The sequence below is a fragment of the Oryza sativa genome, chromosome 4 (genome assembly GCF_034140825.1).
Source record: "Oryza sativa Japonica Group chromosome 4, ASM3414082v1".
Lineage (NCBI taxonomy): Eukaryota > Viridiplantae > Streptophyta > Magnoliopsida > Poales > Poaceae > Oryza > Oryza sativa.
In genome coordinates, this window is record NC_089038.1 from 23267289 (window position 1) to 23289019 (window position 21731).

The following is a 21731-nucleotide window of genomic DNA, read 5'->3' on the forward strand; positions in this document are numbered from 1 at the left end:
AACCCGGCCGTGAGCGAGCCACGCCACCGCGTCGGGGCCATCTCGGCGATGAAGAGAAGAGCCGCCTGCCATTTCGTCCAAAACCAAACGACATGATCAAAACCGTCGTGCAACGCGCGGTGCACCGCACCAGCGCTCGTGTGGTACCTAGTCGCCGCGCGCGCAACGTGGTAGTGGACAGTGACGCCGTGGCGCGGCCTCTGGCGAGGCTGGCATGCGGCTATGCTGCAACAGGTCACCGCACCAGGCAACCACCACCGGTGGATCAGTTGCACCGAATAGACCTACTTTAATTCAGTCAACAATTCCCACTGCAACATACACGGAGTATTATCTACTTAAGCAGAATATGTCAATATACAGCGGAACCAAATTACCTCCATCATATCAATGCTCTCGAATTCACCCACAAGTCAGGACGACAATACTGAGGATAATATTTGTTCAGCAGGATAGCAAGTTGTCAACTTGCCACAAGAATTTTGTTACATTCTGATCAGGCTTAATTGGCTATTTAAGCATGAATTCCCGGCATATGAAAGTTATCGCGCAGTCAGATCAGCGTAGCAACCTGAGACCTCGTGCAATCCATAAATGGAAATTCTTTTGAAGAGCGCTGCCTGAAAACAAACAGCCTTTGTTGCGTACGCTTGCTTGGTGCATAAGTGATGGTGATGAACAAGGCAATTGGGACTCGGAGGGCAATCTCCTTCTTGCGTAGAGGAGAGCGCTGGAGAACATCCCCCTTCTCTTTAGCTCAAGCTGAAAATTTGATGCACCCTCGATTGCTTCTTCAGATTCAATTTCCATGCCTAAAGAAGGCAGAGCAGCATCCAGAAAATTAAAAGTGGTTGGCCGTCTCCAAGCTTGCATTGCATCACCGAGAGCTTGTTGTCTTCCCATGCCATTCATCAGATATGACAGGCGACGTTGCGCATAAATGACAGGGGAAACCATAGTGCTAGATTTAATCAACTGCATGCATAAAAAAGGAGCAAAGTCAACAATAGCTGTGAGGTTTAAAAGCTTTTCCTTTTCAATGGATTGATGTTGTTTACAGACAGGGACAGTCAAGAAATTGCTGTTTTCACAAGCACTTTTCTCAAGAAAATCAGTAGACCAAATGGAACTGTTCGCACTGTGTCATACACTAATTCTATTTGATCATGCAACTCGCTGACATCTCTCACAAACCCATATAGCACAAGAGACAGAGATCTTAAGCAAAATCAACCTAAGAACAAGTAAATATACAACGAAAGCTAAGCTTCATCTCCTTACTGGTCCAAAACATTATCATTAGTTCATTAACAATATACATGTTAGCAAGTATTGAGTACATTTCAAGGAGGGAAAAACAAGGCTAAAGCACTCAAGTCAATCCACTTGTTGGTGGCATAGGAAATATGGTGTGAACGAAACAGGAGGGTGTTCCAAAATCAAGAGAAAACCATGTCGCAACTACTCATCAAAATACAAGACGAAATCAAAATATGGAGCATGTGTGGAGCAAAAAACATCGCGAGAATATCCGCTTAGGTTTCATTTAGTGTGTGTTTCTTTTATGTTTTCTTCCCTAGTTTCCCTTGTTTCTTTCTCCTTCACCTTCTTTGGTGATATTGTAAATACTTTTCTATTCTCCTTAATATAACTCCAGCTTAGCCTAGCTTCGGTTTCAAAAAAAAAAGTATTGAGTTTATAATTACATATTGTAAAAAACAAGCATACCTTTGAGGGGTCAAGACAGAAGTTGGTTAGAGGGAAGTTGCGCTGTGGGTTCTCCATAAGCAGTTCAATTTCCCTGTTCAAAAAAAGCAAGTGTGCATAAAAAAAACTGAGAAAGGAACAGAACCTGTGGAAACATAATAGTATAAGCTAAACTATTCTTACCGCTTGAGGTTTCTGCTTGTTGCTTGCCTAAGCTTCATAATAGATGGTTTTGAACTCTTTGGCACTTGGGGAGCTGGTTTCCTAAAATAATCAGAGGAAGGCATATAGAAATTATATGTTTGTATAGTTATTCTTTGAAAAGAACTAATCAAAATTGTTAACTTAAAGGCACAGTAGTATACCCAGCACATTCATCATCTACGAACACCTCAATGGGGTTGACAAGATTTTGCAGAATTGCAGCCCTCGATCCTACCTTCTGACAAATCTGTTCAGTGAAATAGTATCATCAGTTCATTAACCGTTACTGAACCGATAAACCTTGAGACATGTCACCAAAGGGACCTTTTGAGTTACAGGTTGTGAAACAAACATACATTCCACCGCTCGTGGGGATGCAGACGGACATCAGAGAGAATGGATAAGATCTTCAAACCAGAATGAATAAAACACTCTGCAACAGAGCAAAGAAAAAAGATCCACTTGCTTTTGAGCATCTTCTATGCAAAGCTGAGATACTTTAGGAATAACAATGCTTAAAAATCAGTAATAAAGGTCCAACCATCCACTTCGCCTGATCCATTATCATGCGATGAGCACAACGGAATCTTCAATGAAAGCCTCAAGTAGGGTTGATTACCTTTGTATATGACATCTTTTAGAGCCTTCCAGTTCACTTTCTCATCATCAGAGCCATTACTGCTGGGGCCAATACTCTTGCTGTCAATGTCTCTGGCCTGTGAGGATTACCAAACAAAAGAGTGGGTGTTATTCCAACACGTATCTTTTGTATACTAGTTTCAAAAGCTATTACGGTAAGTATATGAAAGATAAATGGAATTCTGTAAACGAGATGTTGAGTTGCAAACAAGGAAAACAATGGAGCACGCAACAGCATAACACTATGAACAGTTTCGATGAAACAATGGGTGAATCAAATGTCACATCTCAAATCAGAGGATGATCGCTAAATAATTCAGCAGGATAAAGTTTCATTTATGTATCTAACAACTCATAATATTGACCGGTGACTAGTTTCACATCGTCACATGCTGCAAATATATAGATGTCACACTGAGAATCAGGAAATTATGCAAAATCATTTTGTTGAACAAAGGAATATTTATGCAACTTTAACAACTGACAATTTTTGCTTTTAATACACTGGAACTAAGGAGATGAAAAGCTGATCAGCGTCAAGTTATTGTCAACTTCAGGTGCACTAGGATCAAACAGACACATCATATATATATTAATAATACATCAAAATGCAATATGCACGTCACCAGTAAGAATATTTCTGAGGTAAAACATAAAATATGCAATGAGCCCATGAGGACTAAAAGACTAACATGCTTGTAACTTGCTCCCTTCAGTCTTTCTCGAACTCCTCCTCCCTTTGGTACTTCTTCCCCAATCGATCCACCTCCACCTCCCCCTCCTGATCCCCCTCCTCCCTTCTTTCCTTTCTTTTTCCGCTTGTCCTGCTTTCTTTTGTGCTTAACCTCCTGACGATCCAATGTGTTTTCAAAGATGGGCTTGGGAGGTTTCTCATGCTCAAATAATCCTGAGTTAAATGCATCCCTGAATAAGATCCTGACAATACTAAGAGCCGATTCCATAGAATCTATGACAAGTTTCTCATGCTTGAATGGTTTTGGCTCTAGGCCCTGTTTCATGAGGTCAACATTTTCCATTATGTGAGCAGAAATTTTCTTGTACTTCTTCACATACATGGGGTTGGAGGGATGTTTCCCCAATTTGCTTAAACCCGGATTCTCAGAAAGGAAAGAATCTTTGATGTAGTCATGCACCGGGCGTAATCTTGCTGCCTCAGATATAATCACAGCAAATATTGCAACATCTTCTGATATATTTATGTTTTCACCACCAGCATGCCTCCAGAAGTTGTCAAATGCTTTTCTAACAGGCCATAGACCAGTGGGAGTATTCTCAACACCCCCGAAAACAAGCTTGTTATAGTTCAAACCAGTTTTGAGTCTGATGCACTTTGGGTCCAGAGTGAAGTTCTCATGTTGGTCATGGTTAAGCTCAAAAACACAATCCCTTGCTTTCCATCCTCTAAGGTACAGATTTCTTCCCTGTATCAAGAATCTTATAGACCGACCCATGTACACGAATTCCACTTCCATTGAGCCTCCAGCTCTTGTAGTGAATACCTCATGGCACTGTCCACAAATATCTGAGATATCCACCTTAATTCCATCTTCATATGACCAATTAATTACCTCTTCAATGCCACTAAGATAGCTTGCTAACGCTTCCTTGTCAGTTCCATCAAGGCAAATTGTGGTCACATGCTTTGAGGTGAGCCCCCTATTCCTGATCTGCTAAACAAAATTACAGGTGTGTACATTCATATATGGAAGTTAAATGAGTAAACTAGCAACTTTTCAACAGGCAGTGCTGCTTAATGGTCAGTTGTAGTTCATTAGGGTATATCCAAACTCCCAATCCTGTGAAAGATTCCAGGCATATTAAACTTCCAAGTTCAGAGTAACAATGTGGCTGATATATAGCCTTGCAAGTTAACTGTAACAATCTGGCTGATAACCTTGCAAGATTATAAGCAACAGCAGCAAAACTATGGACTGCTGAACCATATTCTGTTCTCACATTTTTGGATCCAATATACAGTCTAATACTCTGTCAATAGTGTTTTCTATCATTCTCTGACAATACTGCCGTACCAAATATCCATATTGACCAGGGCACAGTTATTGGAAATCATATCCAAGTAAACCAATCACCATAATTTTGTATGGCATTTCCCTCTCTTAATATAAAACCAGCAAGATCTAGGTTTCAAAAAAAAAAAACAATCACCATAATACAATTAATAGGAACGACTGAAACGAATTCAATAGGTTGTCCTACCTAGGAAATTTATGCACTAATTAGCAAGACAAAATCAGTTCGGCAGGTGGATCATAAGTTGCACATGCTCAGGGAATCTTACTAGCGCTGCACATAAATCGGAAACAAAAATCTCTAATAATGCACAATCAACATATTATCGCTAACTCTGTATCATGAATCCGCTGTGGATAAAGTAAAATTCTGCCGCGGAATGACGTAAGTTCTGTTTCCAAAATCGCATCTAAGCCAATTGGTATTCGATACCGCGTCATCTCCGCTCCACGGCTGAACACAAACAACAACGAACGGTTAAAGGGGGAGACGATTACCTCGCTCGCGTGAGGAGGCGGAGGCGAGGGCCGTGAGCGCCCCATCGTCAACGAATCTGCCGGGCGATAGCGGCGTCGGCGGCGAGAGGTTGCTCCCGTCAGCGCCGAGGGAACCCTAGGGTTTGAGATCCCGCACGCAATCGTTGCTGGGGCGGGGCAGGGCGGCGAAATGGTGCGCGACGGCGATCACGGAGCAGGCGAAATGGCGAAGAGGGGGCTCGGAAGAATGCCGCTGCGCTTGTCGATGCAATATGCTTGAGAATGGGGGAGTTGGGTCTCTGGGCTTCGTTTTCGGGCATCGCGAGATTAGTGGGCCGTCCGTACTCAAATGTGACATAATAACTTTAGGGAAAAAGTACACCGGAGGTCCCTCAACTTGTTGAATCGTCCTTGAACCACAAAACCAGATACAATGCGTCCCTCAACTTATAAAACCAGAATAAACTAGATCCCTGAACGGTTTTGACTCCGGTTTTGTCTGATATGGCAGATGACTCAGCGTGGGACCCACGTGGGTCCCACATGTCAGCCACTTCTTCCCCTCCCCTCACCATCTCTCTTCCTCTCTCCTCCCCTCTCCACGGCGGCTGCAGAGAACAGATGGGCGTTGCGGGCGCGGGCAGCGGCCGGCGAGGGAGGAGCTGCCACCGGCGGCGGCGGCTCTACGCCGGCCGACCTCCAGCTGTTGCATCTGCTCATCACCAGTCCGCGGCGAGACGACGACGCCGCCCGACGCACTATGGTCCCGGAGCAAACACCCGCACGCGGAGCCCGACGCCGCCGACATGCCACCGCCCACGACCGCAAACCGCCTGCAGCAGCGCGGCCCTCCGCCCCTCGTCTGCCTCTTTCGCCGGCGCCGGCGGCTCTCTGCGTCTTGCAGAGCCTCTCGGCGATGGTGTGCCCCATGTGCATTGACAGGTGACGAGCAGCCTCGTCGCGGCGACATCAAGCGCTTCCGTCCGGGAGCTCCACGATGGAGTGGCCCTGGTGGTTCTCCCTGACGACCGAGACCACGGCGGCGAGCGAATTGGCGTGCGCGGTGAGCGCGACAGGACACGGATGATGCTGAGGTTGAGCTTGTGAGGAATGAAGCACTTGAGCATGTGGATGAAGTCGTAGATGGATTACTTGGACGTGAGGACGTGGCCTTCTTTGTTCACCACGGTGGTATCCGGATCAATGCTAGACTCGACGACGTTGGCGGGGACGGCGGCGGCCATGGCCTTGTAGCGGAGCGCCTCGTCGTCTACCTTTCGGATGTAGAGCTCCTCCACCATGACCGGGACGACCTCGACGAGCGTCTTGCTGTTGGGGCGGTGTGAGAAAAGTTCGATGAGCATCACCGGGGAGCTCGCTGCGGAGGATGAAGACGACGCCGACGCCGTACGCGAACGATAGCGAGGTCGCCGCCCGCCTCGCTCGTATCGCGTACGGCGTCGGCGTCGTCTTTATTCTCGTCCCCGCGTCGTCGCCCGCTCCGCCCACCGCTCACCTACTCTGCCGGCCGGCCGGCCGCTCCCCGCGCCGTCGCCCGCTCCTCCAGCTGGCCACTCCGCGCCCGCATCGTGCCCTCTCCGGCGATCTGCTTGGAGGGGAGGGGAGAGAGGCTGAGAGGGGATAGAGAGAAGTGGGGAAGAAAACTAGGTTTCGCTGACATGGGGGCCCACATGGGTCCCACACCGACTCAGCAGCCACGTAGGATAAAACCGGGATCAAAACCGCCGAAGGACCTATTGTAACTGGTTTTATATAGTTGAGGGACCCCGCATATCTGGTTTTATGGTTGGAGGACGATTTTGTATCCCGATAATAAGTTGAGGGACCTTCGGTGTACTTTTTCCTAACTTTAGTGGGGAACGAATCTATATACACAAGTTTCCAAGTTTCCTATGCACACCAACTAACAATGTTATAGAAATGTTTTAAACAAATTAAACACATATTTTTTATTTATTATATTTTAGTATTACACCTATGTGTAAAATCCTATCTTTAAATTCATTATATTTTAGCGGTAACAAAAAGATAAAATTATCTAGATTTTACTCTTAAAACCGGTCAGATTTTCACTTTTTTTTGTTACAGCTAAAATATAATGCATTTGAATATGAAACTTCGCATATATGTGTAATACTATTAGGAGCACGTGTCTAATTTTTTCTAGAATTTTCTGTGACATTTGTTTGTTGGTGTGTACGAAAAACTTATGTGCATATGATATGTTCCTAAGTTAGTGAGCCTCGCCTATCGAATTGGTATTAATGTCACGAGGTGAGCTTAGTTCAACTAGTTAGTTTATTACTTGTGGTAGAACCAAGCTACTCGAGTTTAAGTCTTAGACTTGACATGGATGCTCACATTTGTAGGTAATTATTATTTTAGTAGTAAGCAGTGTATATATCGATATTGATATGCCCATGGCGACTTCATTAATCCTAAAATATGCCAATCCAAGCTTTTTGGAGGTGCTTATAGCGGTAAGGTGCGCACGCGTTGTAACGCCCCGATTTTCACGTGGCGTTAAAAAACTAATTTAATAAAAATCCTATATGCGAAAAATTTCGTTCTTTAAATCCCTCCTTAGTCTCAATTCCCTAATGTCAAAATCGTCTGCCCAAAATCTCTGTCCGAGAATAATCTCACATTTCGAACCTTCGTATTCAAATCTCCTTTCTAAACCTCTATCGAGAAATTTCCCCTTCGAATAATTCCAGTTCAGTTCCTCTCCGAAGATTTGAGTCCACACTCAAATCATCTCCGGTTACTCCTTGCGAAGGGCTCATGATTGCAAATCTCAAGTTTGGCAAATTCGAATCCCTAACCTAACTTCTCAAGTCTTCGTTTCGAAAATAGCTTTGAAATTTGAATCCTTATATTCGAATTGAATCCGCAAATTTCATCTAATGCTCAAATAAAAACTAAGTCCAATGATTCACCTCCATATCCTAAACTTTTCCCTTAGTCCTTGAAATCAATTCTCGATTGTTTCATCCTCTCTCTCTCTCTCTATCTATCTCTATATCTATCTTTATCTCTATTTCCATCTATCTACCTATCTCCCTTTGAATCCTTTCTCAAAATATTCCTCCCAACTCCAGGATGCAAAATCCAGTCAAACTCCCTCCTTGAATTCCAACTTTTTCATCCCCTCCCCCTTAAATCCCTCACAAATACTCCTCCATGTCCATAATACCGAATTCCTTATTCGGTTCCCTTCGTTGACTCCCTATACTTCTTTGAGTTCAAATATAAAATTTGAATTCAAATCCCACATCAAATGCCTCTCAAATTCGTTGAAACAACTCCCTGGATAATATCAAGCTATTTCCATCAGTTTGGGACGCCTCTCCTCATTTTCTCTCGGCCCAACCCAACCTCCCCCCCCCCCCCCCCCCCCCCACCCTCGGCAGTTTGGGCCGCTTCTTCTCCTTTCCCTCGGCAAGTTCACCATCGTGCTTTCCCTGGCCTCTCTCACAGGCCGCGCGTCCCGCCCAGTGGCGCCGTGGCGCGTCTTCTCCTCTGTACTACAGCAAAACTAGCCCATATGCACGCTTTTCTGATGGCCCACTATGACATTCCTCCTACCATGCTTTCTCTTTCAGCTTTGTTCCGGCACTCCCCTTCTTCTCGGGAGGTTGGTGCGCACTGTGCAAGGTACAGTGATACATCACACACAATTCAACATGCCCATATACATGATACAAGAGTACAAGACGGACCAACTTTTTTTACTGAACATCAGCCTTCACGCACAACAAACTGTGGTAGCTGTCGTGGCAAGCCTGTACCGCTGTGGTGTTTCGGCTAACCGCGAGATAGTGCAATAAATTGTTACGTGCGTGATGCGTCAGCCCGCCGGTGTGATGACAGGCTGATCAAGGGAGAGCAAAACCAAGCCCCCTGACAAGAGCTAGATGGGCGTCTGTCATCAGCCAACTTTTGGCTGACAGACACAAACACGTACAATGTATGTATGTATGCCTTGGTACATGGCATTACACATTAGGCCATTAACTCGCGCATATCTCTCAGATTCAGAACTAAACGAAGCCACGCCGCGCCGGCATGCAAAACGGCACTCTGCACCACAGGCATGCAGCGGTGCAGTTGAACCATTCGATCCTCAACAACCACCCCACCCGTGAAACCCATCGCAATCTGAGTAGCAGCGTGCCTGCCAGTCTGCCAGTGAGGACTGAGGATCTTCTGGAATCTGGAGTACGTTTAGTTTGTACGTAGGGCCTCTTCAAGAATACGACTGAATAATTCCGCCCCAACAAAACGAAAAAGAAAACAAAACGAGTTGATAAAGCAAGAGCAGCCGAACGAGTTAATTTCCAATATATGGTTTGGCACGCGATTGCTCCGTGCGCTTAATAATTAACTAACACAAGTCCTCCCGCACGTGGCCGTGGATTTGGATATATACAAAAACCAGACACCCCGATCGATCGGCCTTTGCTATCGTATAGCTAGCTACCAGCCCAACCAACTAGTGCGCGAGTGAGCGCGCGGCTATTGCGTGCCAAACAAGGCCGGCCGTTGCGCGATATGGCTGGAGGTGGGTTCCCCATGGGCGGCGGCATAACCTTCTCCGTCGTGGTCACCTGCCTCATGGCCGCCTCCGGCCGGCGGCCTCATCTTCGGCTACGACATCGGCATCTCCGGTACGTATACGTCGTGGGACTACCTATACATTTGTCGACAAATTTTTTCTCAAAAATGTGACAGATGTAATTATAGTACAATCATAGTGTAATTACACTGTAACTTATATGTAATTACACTGTAACTTGCATGTAACTTATATATAAGTTTCACATAATTTTAAATCGTTAGATCTATTACAAGATTTGTTTTGGTGAGGAAGAAAACAAATCATAGCACACACATATGTGAAAGAATTTGTTCCCGCGACCTCCATTTTACCGAAATAACATGTTACGGAGAGATTTTTGAAAGTTACATACAAGTTACACTGTAATTACATGCAAGTTTCAGTGTAATTATACTACGATTATACTGTAATTATATCTGTCAAATTTTTGGGAAAAAATTTGTCGACAAATAAATAGCAAAATCGATACGTCGTTACACTTACACGTGGCTGCAAACGACATTCATCACTTGTATTATATATACCGTCGTCTGTGAGGGAGATGATGTGGTCAGGGGGAGTGACGGCGATGGAGTGGGGCCTTCATCCCGGGGGTGCTCCGGCGGATGGCGGCGGCACGGCGGGACGAGTACTGCGTCTACGACAGCCACGTGCTGACGGCGTTCACGTCGTCGCTGTACCTGGCCGGGCTGGCCGCGTCACCAGGGCGGTCGGGAGGCAGGCCGTCATGCTCGCGGGTGCGGCGCTTTTCTTCGCCGGCGCCGCCGTCAACGCCGCTGCGGTCAACATCGCCATGCTCATCGTCGACAGCATGCTGCTCGGCTTCGGCATTGGCTTCACCAACCTGCAGGTCCGTAGCAAAACCACTAAAAATCCTCCCGAAATAGCTCTTTTCCGGGCAGCAGATCGATCAAACCGATCCCAAATTCACGCAATACATCGCATGAACCGGCCCACCACTACCGGGCGTGACCATCCGACTTTGCAGCACACGTGCACCGAAACAACGCGTCGCTGAGATGGGCGCCGTCAACCTCGGCTCCACCCTCGTCTCCATCGCCACGGTGGACCGGTACGGCCGCCGGGTACTGTTCTTGACCAGCGGCCTCGTACGTGATGATCGCCTGCCAGGTCGCGGTGGCGTGGATCATGGGGTCGCAGATCGGGCGGGACGGCGAGTCGGCGATGGCGAGGCGCTACTCCGTGGCGGTGCTGGCGCTGACGTGTGTCTTCTCGGCGGCGTTCGGGTGGTCGTGGGGCCCGCTGACGTGGTGTTAGCACCCTTTGCTCCAATTCAATTAGCAACCAGATTGTTACCACTTGCAAGTATTTGGTGAAACAAAGGAAGAAAATAGGGGATACAAGTTGCTAGTAACTCAAGGAAGAAGAGGAGAAAGAGAAGAGATCGACAAGGGTGCCACCGGCCGCCTAGGTCGCCGTCGTGAGCCTCAGCTCGCCAATTGATCCCACCATGCCTCCAATGTGAAGTATCTGTTTCTTTTTATACCTTCTACCTGCTTGCTTGTGCTTTGGCGGGGGTGGATGGTTGGCTAGGCCCATATGCATTTGACCTGACAGGCCCATGGAAGGAGGCAGGATCCTAACATTCCCTCCCCCATAAAATTCAGCTTGTCCCCAAGCTGATGGAAACCTCCTGGATCCCAAGGCATCAACAATACTCCCTCCGTCCTTAAAAAAAAAAAAGGCAAACCGTGGGTTCCCGTGTCAACGTTTGACTGTCCGTCTTATATAAATTTTTTTTATAATTAGTATTTTTATTGTTGTTAGATGATAAAATATGATTAATACTTTATGCATGACTTATCTTTTTAAATTTTTTTCATAATTTTTCTAAATAAGACGAATGGTTAAACGTTGGACACGGAAACCAGGGTTTGTCTTTTTTGAGACGGAGGGAGTACTTTTGTTATCTTTGGAGTGCATACGATGCACATGCTTTTCCACCAATGCTTCCCAAGCTCTCAATTTACTGACCAAAGCATGTATCAGGAGAAAATAACTTGAGTAGCTCCTAATAGATGACTTGTTCAGACAGAGAGACTTGATAACTTGAGATGCTGAAATTATGTCCACACTAATGTCCTGTTCTATCTTCCCTTGTCCTGTCCACGCAGCCCTAGTCAAAGGTGGGAGCCCCAGAATTTCTAGCCATCTCTGATATCTGAGTAAACACCAAGGATTCAGCTCATTAGTTATGAGTTCTAATAACCAGTATGTATTGGACCCCTTTCTTACCAGCTCAAGTAATTTAACAGACAAATAATCCTTGTTTGCAACTTATGCATATAGCGTCTCTGAATCTGTCCAAGTACCAATCACATCAATGGAAACCTTTACTGCAATACTGGCATCAATAGGATTGTTTCCATCAAAACCAACAATGGAATCATAACCACATCTCTTGACCTTCCTGTTCTGCTTCTCATTAGCAGCTCTAGCAATAATCCATGGTCTCAGGATTTTGTTCGAATGAACACAGTGAAAAGCAGTTAAGTAAACCTGAAAATATATTATTGGGTGCTCAAGCAACTCAGCAAAAAACAATGTAGTAGAAATCTTTCTGTCGTCAAAATGTATCCCAACTGAAAGGTTAAGCAACTGGCCATTGCATAATTTCTTGGCTGTGTTTTGTAGCCAGCTCTCAACAAAATTAAGTGCAATGCACATTGACTTGGAAATTCTACAGTGTAAAGATATTGCATGAGACTCAATAATTGATTGTACGGCTTCAGTTGTGTTTCCAGCAGAACGGCTCCTCGAGTTATGCAATTTTCCTATTGTCAGTGGCCTTGGTGGTGTCACCGGCATTAAGTCACCTTGGCTGCATTTGGATGATGACCCTAGCACTCGTCGCAGCGCAACTTGACAACCAATGTCTCCTGCTTGAGTAGGCGGTGGCCATGGTTGCTGCTCAGTGTGAGAACATTCACAATTAAGCTGATAAGGAGATGGCCACAGTTGGAAATGATCAGCCACCACCATACCTCTGTTGCCTTTGGCCCCTTTATCCCTATTGGATGCCTTGTCCAGCTCTTTATCAACATACTGAACCACTGGTTCGATGGTGATGTTGTTAGCAGCCTTGACACTGGCCATTTTAGATATTGGTATTGACAAGACATCAGGATTGCTAGTATGGACACCATGGCTCCATGGCTCAACTCTAAACAGTTGGCATGCATTTCCGAGATGACGGTAGCTTGTGCTTTTGTATCCATAGCCAAGTCTAGACCCATAATGGTCGGGAACACTACCACAGCCAAGTCTAGACGCAGCTCGTACAGTGCGCCTCTCACCCGCCGTGCGTCCTCCCCTTGCGCGGCTCAACCAGCGAGCGCACACCCTGCTCCCTCCTTCACGCCGGCTGCGTCGAGATCCTCTGTAGCAGCTGTCGCCGTCTCCGCTGTCAACGCCACCACTCCGTTGCTCCAAGCTGCAGCACCACAAACCGGCGCGCCGCTAGCTAGGGTTTAGCCTCGACGCGGTCGCCCTCTGATACCATGTTGCTAGGTGATTGTTTTTCTCCAGAAGCTTCACACTATTTCCTCTCTCTTCTACTATACATATGCATTGGTGTAATGGGCCCTGTTGGGCTGAAACACACACATGCCTACACTCAACACTAGCAACACTAGCTTCACACTATCTATCTATCTAGATGAATATGAACATGCTAGAAAGTCTTACAATATAGAACTGAGGGAGTAACAAATAAAAAAAAAATGTCCAAACGCTAAGTACCCTTCTAGAACTCCATAGCCGACCAAGTGACCTTCACCGAGATTGAGGCGAACTCAATCTTTATTTGTTCACTGGCACATCCATGATTAGTTGCTTTGAAGGATCGACAATGTTCAGCGAAACACCCAGACCCTAAACCTACCTTGAACTTCAAATCCATACACTCATGTTCCATGACAGCAATCACATACCTCCTCAAGTCACGTGACTCACTGATCGCACCATCAAAGAGCCGAATTTCCTCATGTAACCCACTGGTAAAACAGCTGAGACACAAATCAAAACTAGTCTGCACTTCTGATATGACGACTTCTACAGTCGCCTCAAATGCATACAAAAGATTCGCTTGAGTTATGTCAACTGCGCCGCAATCTCCATAAATGCGATTTCTCACTGGTACATGTGATGTCAATATATGGTCAAGATCTGTTGCACCATCAATCAGTTGTAGATCATCTTCCTCTCGTTCTCCTGTCTTGATTCTCATGTCATATTCAACTAGAACAGCACAAGAAAAGTCGATCCCTCGCTTAGGGCCAGTCATTTCGATGAGGGAACCCTAAAAAAATATTAATATTTAGTAGCTCTTCATAGCAAAGTAAGTAACTAAGAAAATATTAACGTTTTAGTCACAATAATGCCTAGCTAAACGGATCATTTTACAGTTGATGCCCAAGATATTCGTCATGTGTCAAACAGAACGGTTACAATGTGTGCAAGAATGTTAGAGAAGGTTTGTCCCACGCTATTTATTTGAGTTAATTTTGAATTCCAAAATATTAATCATATAAGCTTGTGTGAAATGTAAACAAAAAAGGACTTTGTTGTGAAGGGTCATTCATATGTCTGTAGACAACCAAAAAAAGAACAATTTTATGTGGTACTAGGCAGGAACCAAAGGGTTCGAAACTATTCTATTTGATTCTGTTTGCAACACGTACACTCACTTGCACCTAGTTCATGATTAATACAGGTCTGATCATAATTATCATTCCACAATATAGTACTTGATAAAGGTCTTATCAATCCATAATATTATTTTGTTACTTTTGGACACACTAATCGCATCCCAACTCACCTTCCTCACTGTCCAGACATGTGTTTATGGAAGCAAATTTTTTGCAGCTATAACACTATAATATTTTAGCTGCCTTTTCGGGCACGTATGTTATGTATCTATTATACTATAAAGAAAGCTTGAAAAAGAGGCACTATGTTCACTTTGAAGACCTACAAATTACCACATTATCAAAGAAAAAAAAACTAAGCTGTTAGATCATGGTGGGACAATGAAAATCATAGTAGCGGCATGTTTCTGTTCAGAAAAAAAATTACCACATTATCAAAGAAAAAAAAACTAAGCCGTTAGATCATGGTGGGACAATGAAAATCATAGTAGCAGCCTGTTTCTGTTAAGAAAAGAAAACATTCACATGAGAAATATGGCGGAAACCATAGACTACTACTATTTCATTTCTTTTTAAGAAAAAAAGATTGCAAACTGAGCCTACACTATCAAACTGAGCCTAATACACCATTTCCACTCTATCCTAAATTCAGTAATGTAAAAGATATTTTGTGGCTGTAAAATACTCCCTCCGGTTCTATAAAATAATTGACGTGTTGGACAAGGTTGAGATCGAACTTTTATAACTTTGACCATCAATAACTTTTAAAATATCTAGTTTAAAGAAAACTAGGACAACATATATAGATTTATCTTTCAAAGCACTATAATAAAAGTAAACATGCATTTATTTATTGCATATATTATAATAGAAAAATAAGGTCAAAGATATATTTTGTAGACCGTGTCATTGTCCAAAACGTCAATTAAAATGAAATCGGAGGGAGTAACAACAAAAGGTAACCTCATTGTTCACCTGAATGGTCATTTAGCCTGTTTAAACGCCACATGGTGGTTAGCCGTTTCTGTTTAAATGACCATTTAGCACAAAATTGGCTAACCATGGGTGAAGGACGGTTTAGTGTTAAGGTTAATGTTGGGTAAGCTCTAATCACATTTGTTCCATGCATGCTGTAAGTTTGATCTTATAATGTGAAACAAATAAAGTAATTTGAAATAATTGTAGAGAGCATGGAAGCATACCTGCTCCACAATGATGGGATCATCCCTGCCAATTTTGACTATATAATTAAGTAATGGATCCTGAAGGTCCCGCACAGCAATGTATCCATACAATTCAATTGAGCCATCAACTACAGGAGTTTTAGCCAACTTTACTGAGAAAATTTGCAACATGCCATTTGCAGGATGCCATATGCAAGTTCCATCCCTCATGTAGCAATCTTTCGTGGGATGTGATAACATCATTGCCTCCAACCGAGCTACAACAAAGATGACATGCCAAATTGTAACGGAAACTTAAAGAGTAGATAAAATACATGCATGGTACAATAAAAATAAAGGTAGAAAGTCCATTCTAATGACTAAAGCTTTTTGGTTGTCTAGATAATTCCCGTCTCATTTCACTCCCCCACCTAATTACTAAAACCAGATCACTTCATGTGGGACAATATAAGGCAAAAAAAAAAAACACCTTCTGTCCAATGTAATTTCTAGTAACCAATTCAGACTGACAGAAGAAAATAAAAAAAAAGGGGAAAAAGAAAAGAACATCAGGTCCCAAACAAGGGAACAAACCACCATGGTTTGGAGTTGAGGGGGCTCTGTTCCACTGGTCCACAATTGTCCCCCTCAAGCACAAAGTCTGCAATTTATTCTGTGACACTTCATCGATTGTGGTCATGGTAGAATGCTGCCTCTGTTCAATAGTGCCATCGAGGAGGCATCACCAGTTAGATCATGGCCATCATGGGAATGATCACCTAGGAGGTGGATGAGGCATCCTAATTTTACACCTTTCCCATGTCTTGACTGGTCAACAATTGCAAATAAGGGTGAAATTTGTGAGGTGGATGCCATAGACCGTATAAGATATTTTCCAATGGCGTATCCCAGAATAGGACACTCTGTAGTGGCAAATAAAAAGTTCTTCCGATACTTAGAGCTGTGGTTTGATATAAATATCATCTATTATGCCACCCTTAACTTAAATGGGAGATATATTTCTATTTAATTGATAACTTCCTAGTCTACTAGACTCCAGACTCTTAATAATAGACAGAATTTCTCGTCTTGTTTGTTGTTCAGGGCATGTAGGTCAGATGGCCACATGGTGGGCCCCAGCAGCCATAGGACTGGTTGGCACCCTAGGGTTGCATAAGTGGCAGCATTGCTGCCACCTTCCTCCTGGACACAAACCCTTGGGATGTGATAATGTATGCAGATAATCATGAGAAATTGCGAAAGTATTCATGACATAGAGTGGAGTGTCATATTATGGTACAAAATCTCAATTTAAAGCAGGGGTGAAGTGACCCGGTTTTAGTAGTTTAATTTATCATTTTAAGTACAAAATATAATGCACACTAACCTTTCAACATAGAATATATTAGCTGAACCTATAGCTTGACAAATGTCCTAATTATAAAATAGATAACAACAGGAAAATAGATATATATCACTTACTCTCGTTACGATCTGCAATACGATAATCCCATTTCCACCCAGATCCAAAGGTGCCCCTGGTATCGTATATAGAACCGTCACGGTGGCTGCTTGCAATAAGTGGCGTCCAAACATGACAGTCACAGTGGTAGTTAACAGCACGATCATTGAACTCTTCATATCCATCGTTGTCACTAACCTCACTGGCCCTTTGGTTCCTTGCAATTTCTTCACCATCTATTAGCTCCTGAACTGCCACTTCACCATCTATTAGGTTCTGAACTGCCCCCCTTGGATCTTGTTTACCACCGGTGACCTCCACAGCTGTCCTAGAAGCATCTTCATCGCCATACGTGGTAGGACGGCAATGGCCATAACAAGAGATGAACTCCTTAGTTGCAGCACTGTCCTTGCCTTGGGTGATGGGAAGGTGCTTGTCCATAGAAATGATATTATCTTTGGTTGTGTGGATAGGATCGTTGGCAAATGGGATGAAGCGGCGCCTGTATGGTATACCCAATCCCTCGCCTTCCACTCCACTGCCGCTGGCCATGTTCCGAGATCCAGGAAATCTATGAACAAAGAGCATAAAAGGGTAAATCTTTGCGTCCGATTCAAGTGCCATCAGTCGGGATTGAAATAATTTCCCTAGTTATACTCAAAACACCAACATGATATAAGAACAAATAGTTCTAACAAAAAAAAAAACTAAATTCAACAGAATCTATATCGAGAACTTTAGCAAGAGACGAAAGGCCCAAACTTTAGGATCAGAGCAGGAGAACACACCGAGAAACACGACTGGCAGGAGGGTTAAGCGTCCCCGTGACTGAAGCGATTCTTCGCGCAAGCGCCGGTAGCCACCCGCGAGCCGGACCAGAGGTAGCCATGGAGGAGAGGAGAGATCGCGGGAGGGGATCGAGATGCGGTGCCGCAGGGCAGAATAAGGCGCGACGATGGGGCGTCGGAGGAGGCGAAGAATCGAGCGCGAGGGGATTTGCATGCGCTCCACGTACGGAGAGGAGGGCGCGGCGGGGGGCGAGGGGGGGTTGTGTAGGCGGCGGCGGCGGCGGCGGGCGGCGGCGGAGGTTTGGTCCGGTTCGTGATGTGCGTGTTGTGTGTGATCTTGCTAGCCCAAAAGTCGAAAAAAGCCCACTGCGCGATTGTTCACGCTATAGACGCTGAGACCGAACACCAACAGATCTTTTTTAAGATACAATGATTTTTTTTTAGAAATAGAGGTAGTGGAATTAAATTATATTCTTTACAGTAATATATAATACAAGATAATTACCTTTTTACAAGATAATTAAATTCTGCATCTAACTTTATATAAGAAAAACTAGATGGGTGGCTCGCGCAATTGCGCTGCTAGCACCCATACAAAATTACTCCCTCTGTTTCATAATGTAAGTCATTCTAGCATTTCCCACGTCCATATTGATGTTAATGAATCTAGATAGATATAATGAATCTAAATAGATATATCTATCTAGATTCATTAACATCAATATGAATATGGGAAATGCTAGAATGACTTATATTGTGAAACGGAGGAAATATCTATTTATTAATATGATTTTACTTAAATATTGTTAAATAGCTATCTCGTAATCTAAAGATTTTGAAAAACAAAGCCTTATCATCCCCATGTTTCTAATTTTATAATTTTTAAAAGTCACATCGGTTGTTACCTCTTACTTTCTTTTTTGTCACCCCTCATTTAATTTTATAGAAAATCCCTTGTATACCCTTGAAATTTTAACTAATCCCTTCTATGCCCCTGAATTTTGCTTACTTCCTTATATACCCCTAAAATTTGATTTTGATCCCTTCCATACCCCTCCCGTCAGTTGATTGTTAGTTGACCGTCTAATTTCTATAAAAATGACCATTTTACCCTTTGGATGAATTACATTGTTAAAAATGTAAAAGCTTCTCACACGAAACTATTATAGCTATGAGTTTGTTGTGCGATGCATTATTTATCCCAAAAAATATTTTTAGATAATGAAATAAAAAATTGTGTATTTATTTTTAAAATAAGTAAAAAAAAAAAAGAGGATCATTCATACAAAGATAGGACAACCAATTTTCATAATAATTTTTTTATGAATGCTCCCGATCAAAAAAAAATCATTGTCCTATTAAAATTTCAAATAAAAATTTTAATTTATTACCTTTTTTATTTCCAAAATTTATGTCAAAATTTTCTGCACTAATTATTTAGTCTCATTAGTTTCATAAAATGCCTGTGATCTGAGATTCCAAGGACAACCAGCTGACATTTACGAACTTCATTTGTACTTACCCTACAATGGATTTGTACGATGACAATATTCTTTATGTAATGGCCAAGATGAAGGGTACTGATCCAAGTGGTTGGGTGCTCTCTGTCAACACCGAGAACAAGAAGCTAGAGAAAGTCTCACCGTTTTCCCAGAAAATTCTGTTTTTCCATCGCATCTACCTGCAATGTGACCTTTTCAAGCACCTCGGCAAGGCTCCAGGTGATCTTATTGATACGCCTTCCACTACCATGCAAAACTATATTAATTCTTTGCTAGCTTAATAATGGGAAGCATTTTAATTGATGTAAAGAAGAGGTTCGGCACTAGTAGTACGCAATTAGTCTTATGAATTTAGTCTTAAGGTGTGGGTGGACCTTGCCATGTCACCTAGCCTTAACAACCATGCATCTGCTACTTGAGTGTTGCATTTTTTTTCTTTTGTTGTTGTGTAACAGTTTTGTTGTGCCCTTATTTTTTGAGAGTCTCACTTGACCAAGGTACTGGATAAACACACCAACAGGTAATTTGTAGCTGTTATTGGTACAGTGGTTACACATTTGCTGTCTAATGCTAATATGCTGCATCTTGACATGTGTGCCACTTATTGCTATTGTTGAATTATATCAGGGAAATGATTGAATTGTTAGATACCAATCTTCTTGCTGCATTGGAGCAGCTCCAGAATATAGGTAACCGATAAGTCTATTTCTGAGAATACCATTTTTTATGTCAGTATTGGACAGATTTCATAGGTCACATTTAGCATGATACCAATCATAAGCACACGAAATAATGCCTATATATTTTGTAGAGACAAACGTAGAATCTTTGAAGAGAAGGTACAATTGGAGTATGCCATTGGTCTTCTCTGATTCGGCATCATCTCTCGATCCAAAAATTCGATATGTTGACCAGGGCAAAGGACATCCATGTATGTTTTGATAATCAATTCCTCGAGCTTAAAATTTGTTAGTTCTAAATTGTGCTTAATGGCATAGCACTCTACTCCTTTTTAGATTACGGATACTAAACTTACCTTGTAAAAACCTTGACACAGGAGGCAGATAGCTCAAATAGTGACAGTGGCACTTATGTTGTTTCTGAACACTTACGGTAATTACATGATTTTTTTGCTAGAACAAATATATCCTTTCCCCAGGGCAACTTTCCAAAAATGCAACAAAAAAAAAGAAACCCACCATTCTGATGGCCTTTTTATGCAGATTAATGGGAGATCTTACGTTGCAGCTTTTGGCCCCTATTGATGTAACTGAAAGCAAGATCAGAGTGGCCCACGGTGCCTTATACAAGTAATGCAGAGCTAAAACCTGTTTGAACATGCAAACCCATTGAGAGAATTTATTGTATTTATTTTGTTCTAATCTTTCCAGCCTCAAGGGAACTTTACCATCTGATGTTCTGGATAAAAATTTCGTGAAGCGTACCAGCTTTTCTGGACCTGAACAAAAAAAGGATGCTGCTGTGTAGAGTCAAGGATCGCTCAGATTATTTATAAGAGTGTCAAGACACCTTTTGTGTTGTTTGTACTAGTAAAGTACCAGCGCATTACAACGGTTTTTTTTAATAAAACGAGAAGGATCAGAAAAAAAGAGAACGTGGTGTTTAGACGGTCTACTAAGGCCGTGGCTTGGATGGAGAGAGGACAATCCTTCCATGATGCAAGGAGGTAACGGACGCACGAGAGAGTCAAAGTGGATCCGAGTGCTACGATGAGAGGAGACATTGTATTCCTTCCAAATTTCAAGCATGTACGTACCTTACAAACGATTTTTCTATACAAGTTGTAGGCGGACCGTAACTGGTCGCGCCTACAAAAATCAACCTACATTTTCACATACGGCTTCTTAAAAGACCCACATGCAAAAACCTATTTTTATAGAAGGACCTCTTAACACACCCACATGCAGAAACAAGACTATTTCACAGGTGGGCCTCTTAAGCGGCCACATGCGTGGGCTTCTTAAAGGCCCACCTTCAAGTCTAACCTTCCTCATTTCCTCCGTCTCAGCATTTTCATAATTTGTAAGTATCATCCTTATCTACTCACCTTCTCTCTCTCACTTCTCTTTTTTTTTCCAGAGCCTCTTCTCTCTCTCTCTCTCCCCTCCTCCTCTCACACTTCTCTCCTCACTCTAGCTCAGGTTGGCGACGGCAGGAGTGCAGTGTTGGGCTCGAGCAGGCACGGCGGATCCCGCGGAAGCACGGCGGTGGTAGGGAGGTGAGGTGGTGGCGGATCCAGCGGTGGGAAGCGGTGGTAGGCTTGAACGGGCACGGCAGGGTTATTCAGATTCATGCCATTAAACCATACCATTATTTGGTTGGATAAATGTATGGTAACATTTAAAGAATTGACATCATATTTAACTTATCCTACTAAAAGGTAATGTGAAATTTCGGAAAGGTTG

At 43.3% G+C, this 21731-nt stretch overlaps 2 protein-coding genes and 1 long non-coding RNA gene across 4 annotated transcripts; 1 reads left to right on the forward strand and 2 right to left on the reverse strand.

Annotated features, from left to right (window-relative positions):
• Positions 1-312: 312 nt before the first annotated feature.
• On the reverse strand, positions 313-5319 carry LOC4336019 (uncharacterized). Of its 2 annotated transcripts, none has more exons than XM_015779557.3 (7): positions 5100-5319; positions 2531-2627; positions 2268-2344; positions 2073-2158; positions 1891-1971; positions 1729-1801; positions 313-975 (listed from the first exon to the last, which is right to left on the reverse strand). In XM_015779557.3, exons 1-7 carry the CDS (start codon positions 5142-5144, stop codon positions 559-561), a joined length of 876 nt encoding a protein of 291 aa, XP_015635043.1. In that variant the 5' UTR covers positions 5145-5319; the 3' UTR covers positions 313-558. The 2 variants fall into 2 exon arrangements, with proteins under 2 accessions (XP_015635043.1, XP_066165525.1); XM_066309428.1 differs by lacking the exon at positions 5100-5319 and adding an exon at positions 3243-4709.
• Positions 5320-10248: 4929 nt separating this feature from the next.
• Positions 10249-11221, forward strand: LOC107277015 (uncharacterized). Its single transcript, XR_010740924.1, has 2 exons — positions 10249-10570; positions 10709-11221. It is a non-coding gene; the product is annotated as an uncharacterized lncRNA (long non-coding RNA).
• Positions 11222-12894: 1673 nt separating this feature from the next.
• LOC9267194 (uncharacterized) lies at positions 12895-18157 on the reverse strand. Its single transcript, XM_015781262.3, has 4 exons — positions 17804-18157; positions 17036-17586; positions 15593-15831; positions 12895-14041 (listed from the first exon to the last, which is right to left on the reverse strand). The coding sequence occupies exons 1-4, from the start codon at positions 17902-17904 to the stop codon at positions 13487-13489; spliced, it is 1446 nt and encodes a 481-aa protein (XP_015636748.1). The 5' UTR covers positions 17905-18157; the 3' UTR covers positions 12895-13486.
• Between the last annotated feature and the right edge of the window lie 3574 nt (positions 18158-21731).

Excerpts from the sequence above, each read along its gene's own strand:
- LOC4336019 (XM_066309428.1), bottom strand. The coding sequence starts at position 4,043 with ATGGAAGTGGAATTCGTGTACATGGGTCGGTCTATAAGATTCTTGATA. Across the intron at positions 1,972-2,072 it reads GTAGATGATGAATGTGCTGG|GAAACCAGCTCCCCAAGTGC; the intron begins GTATACTACTGT and ends TGATTATTTTAG. Across the intron at positions 976-1,728 it reads TCTGTCTTGACCCCTCAAAG|TTGATTAAATCTAGCACTAT; the intron begins GTATGCTTGTTT and ends TTATGCATGCAG.
- LOC9267194 (XM_015781262.3), bottom strand. The coding sequence starts at position 17,904 with ATGGCTACCTCTGGTCCGGCTCGCGGGTGGCTACCGGCGCTTGCGCGA. Across the intron at positions 17,587-17,803 it reads CCTGCCAGTCGTGTTTCTCG|ATTTCCTGGATCTCGGAACA; the intron begins GTGTGTTCTCCT and ends CTTTGTTCATAG. Across the intron at positions 15,832-17,035 it reads TATTGCAGATCGTAACGAGA|CTCGGTTGGAGGCAATGATG; the intron begins GTAAGTGATATA and ends TCTTTGTTGTAG.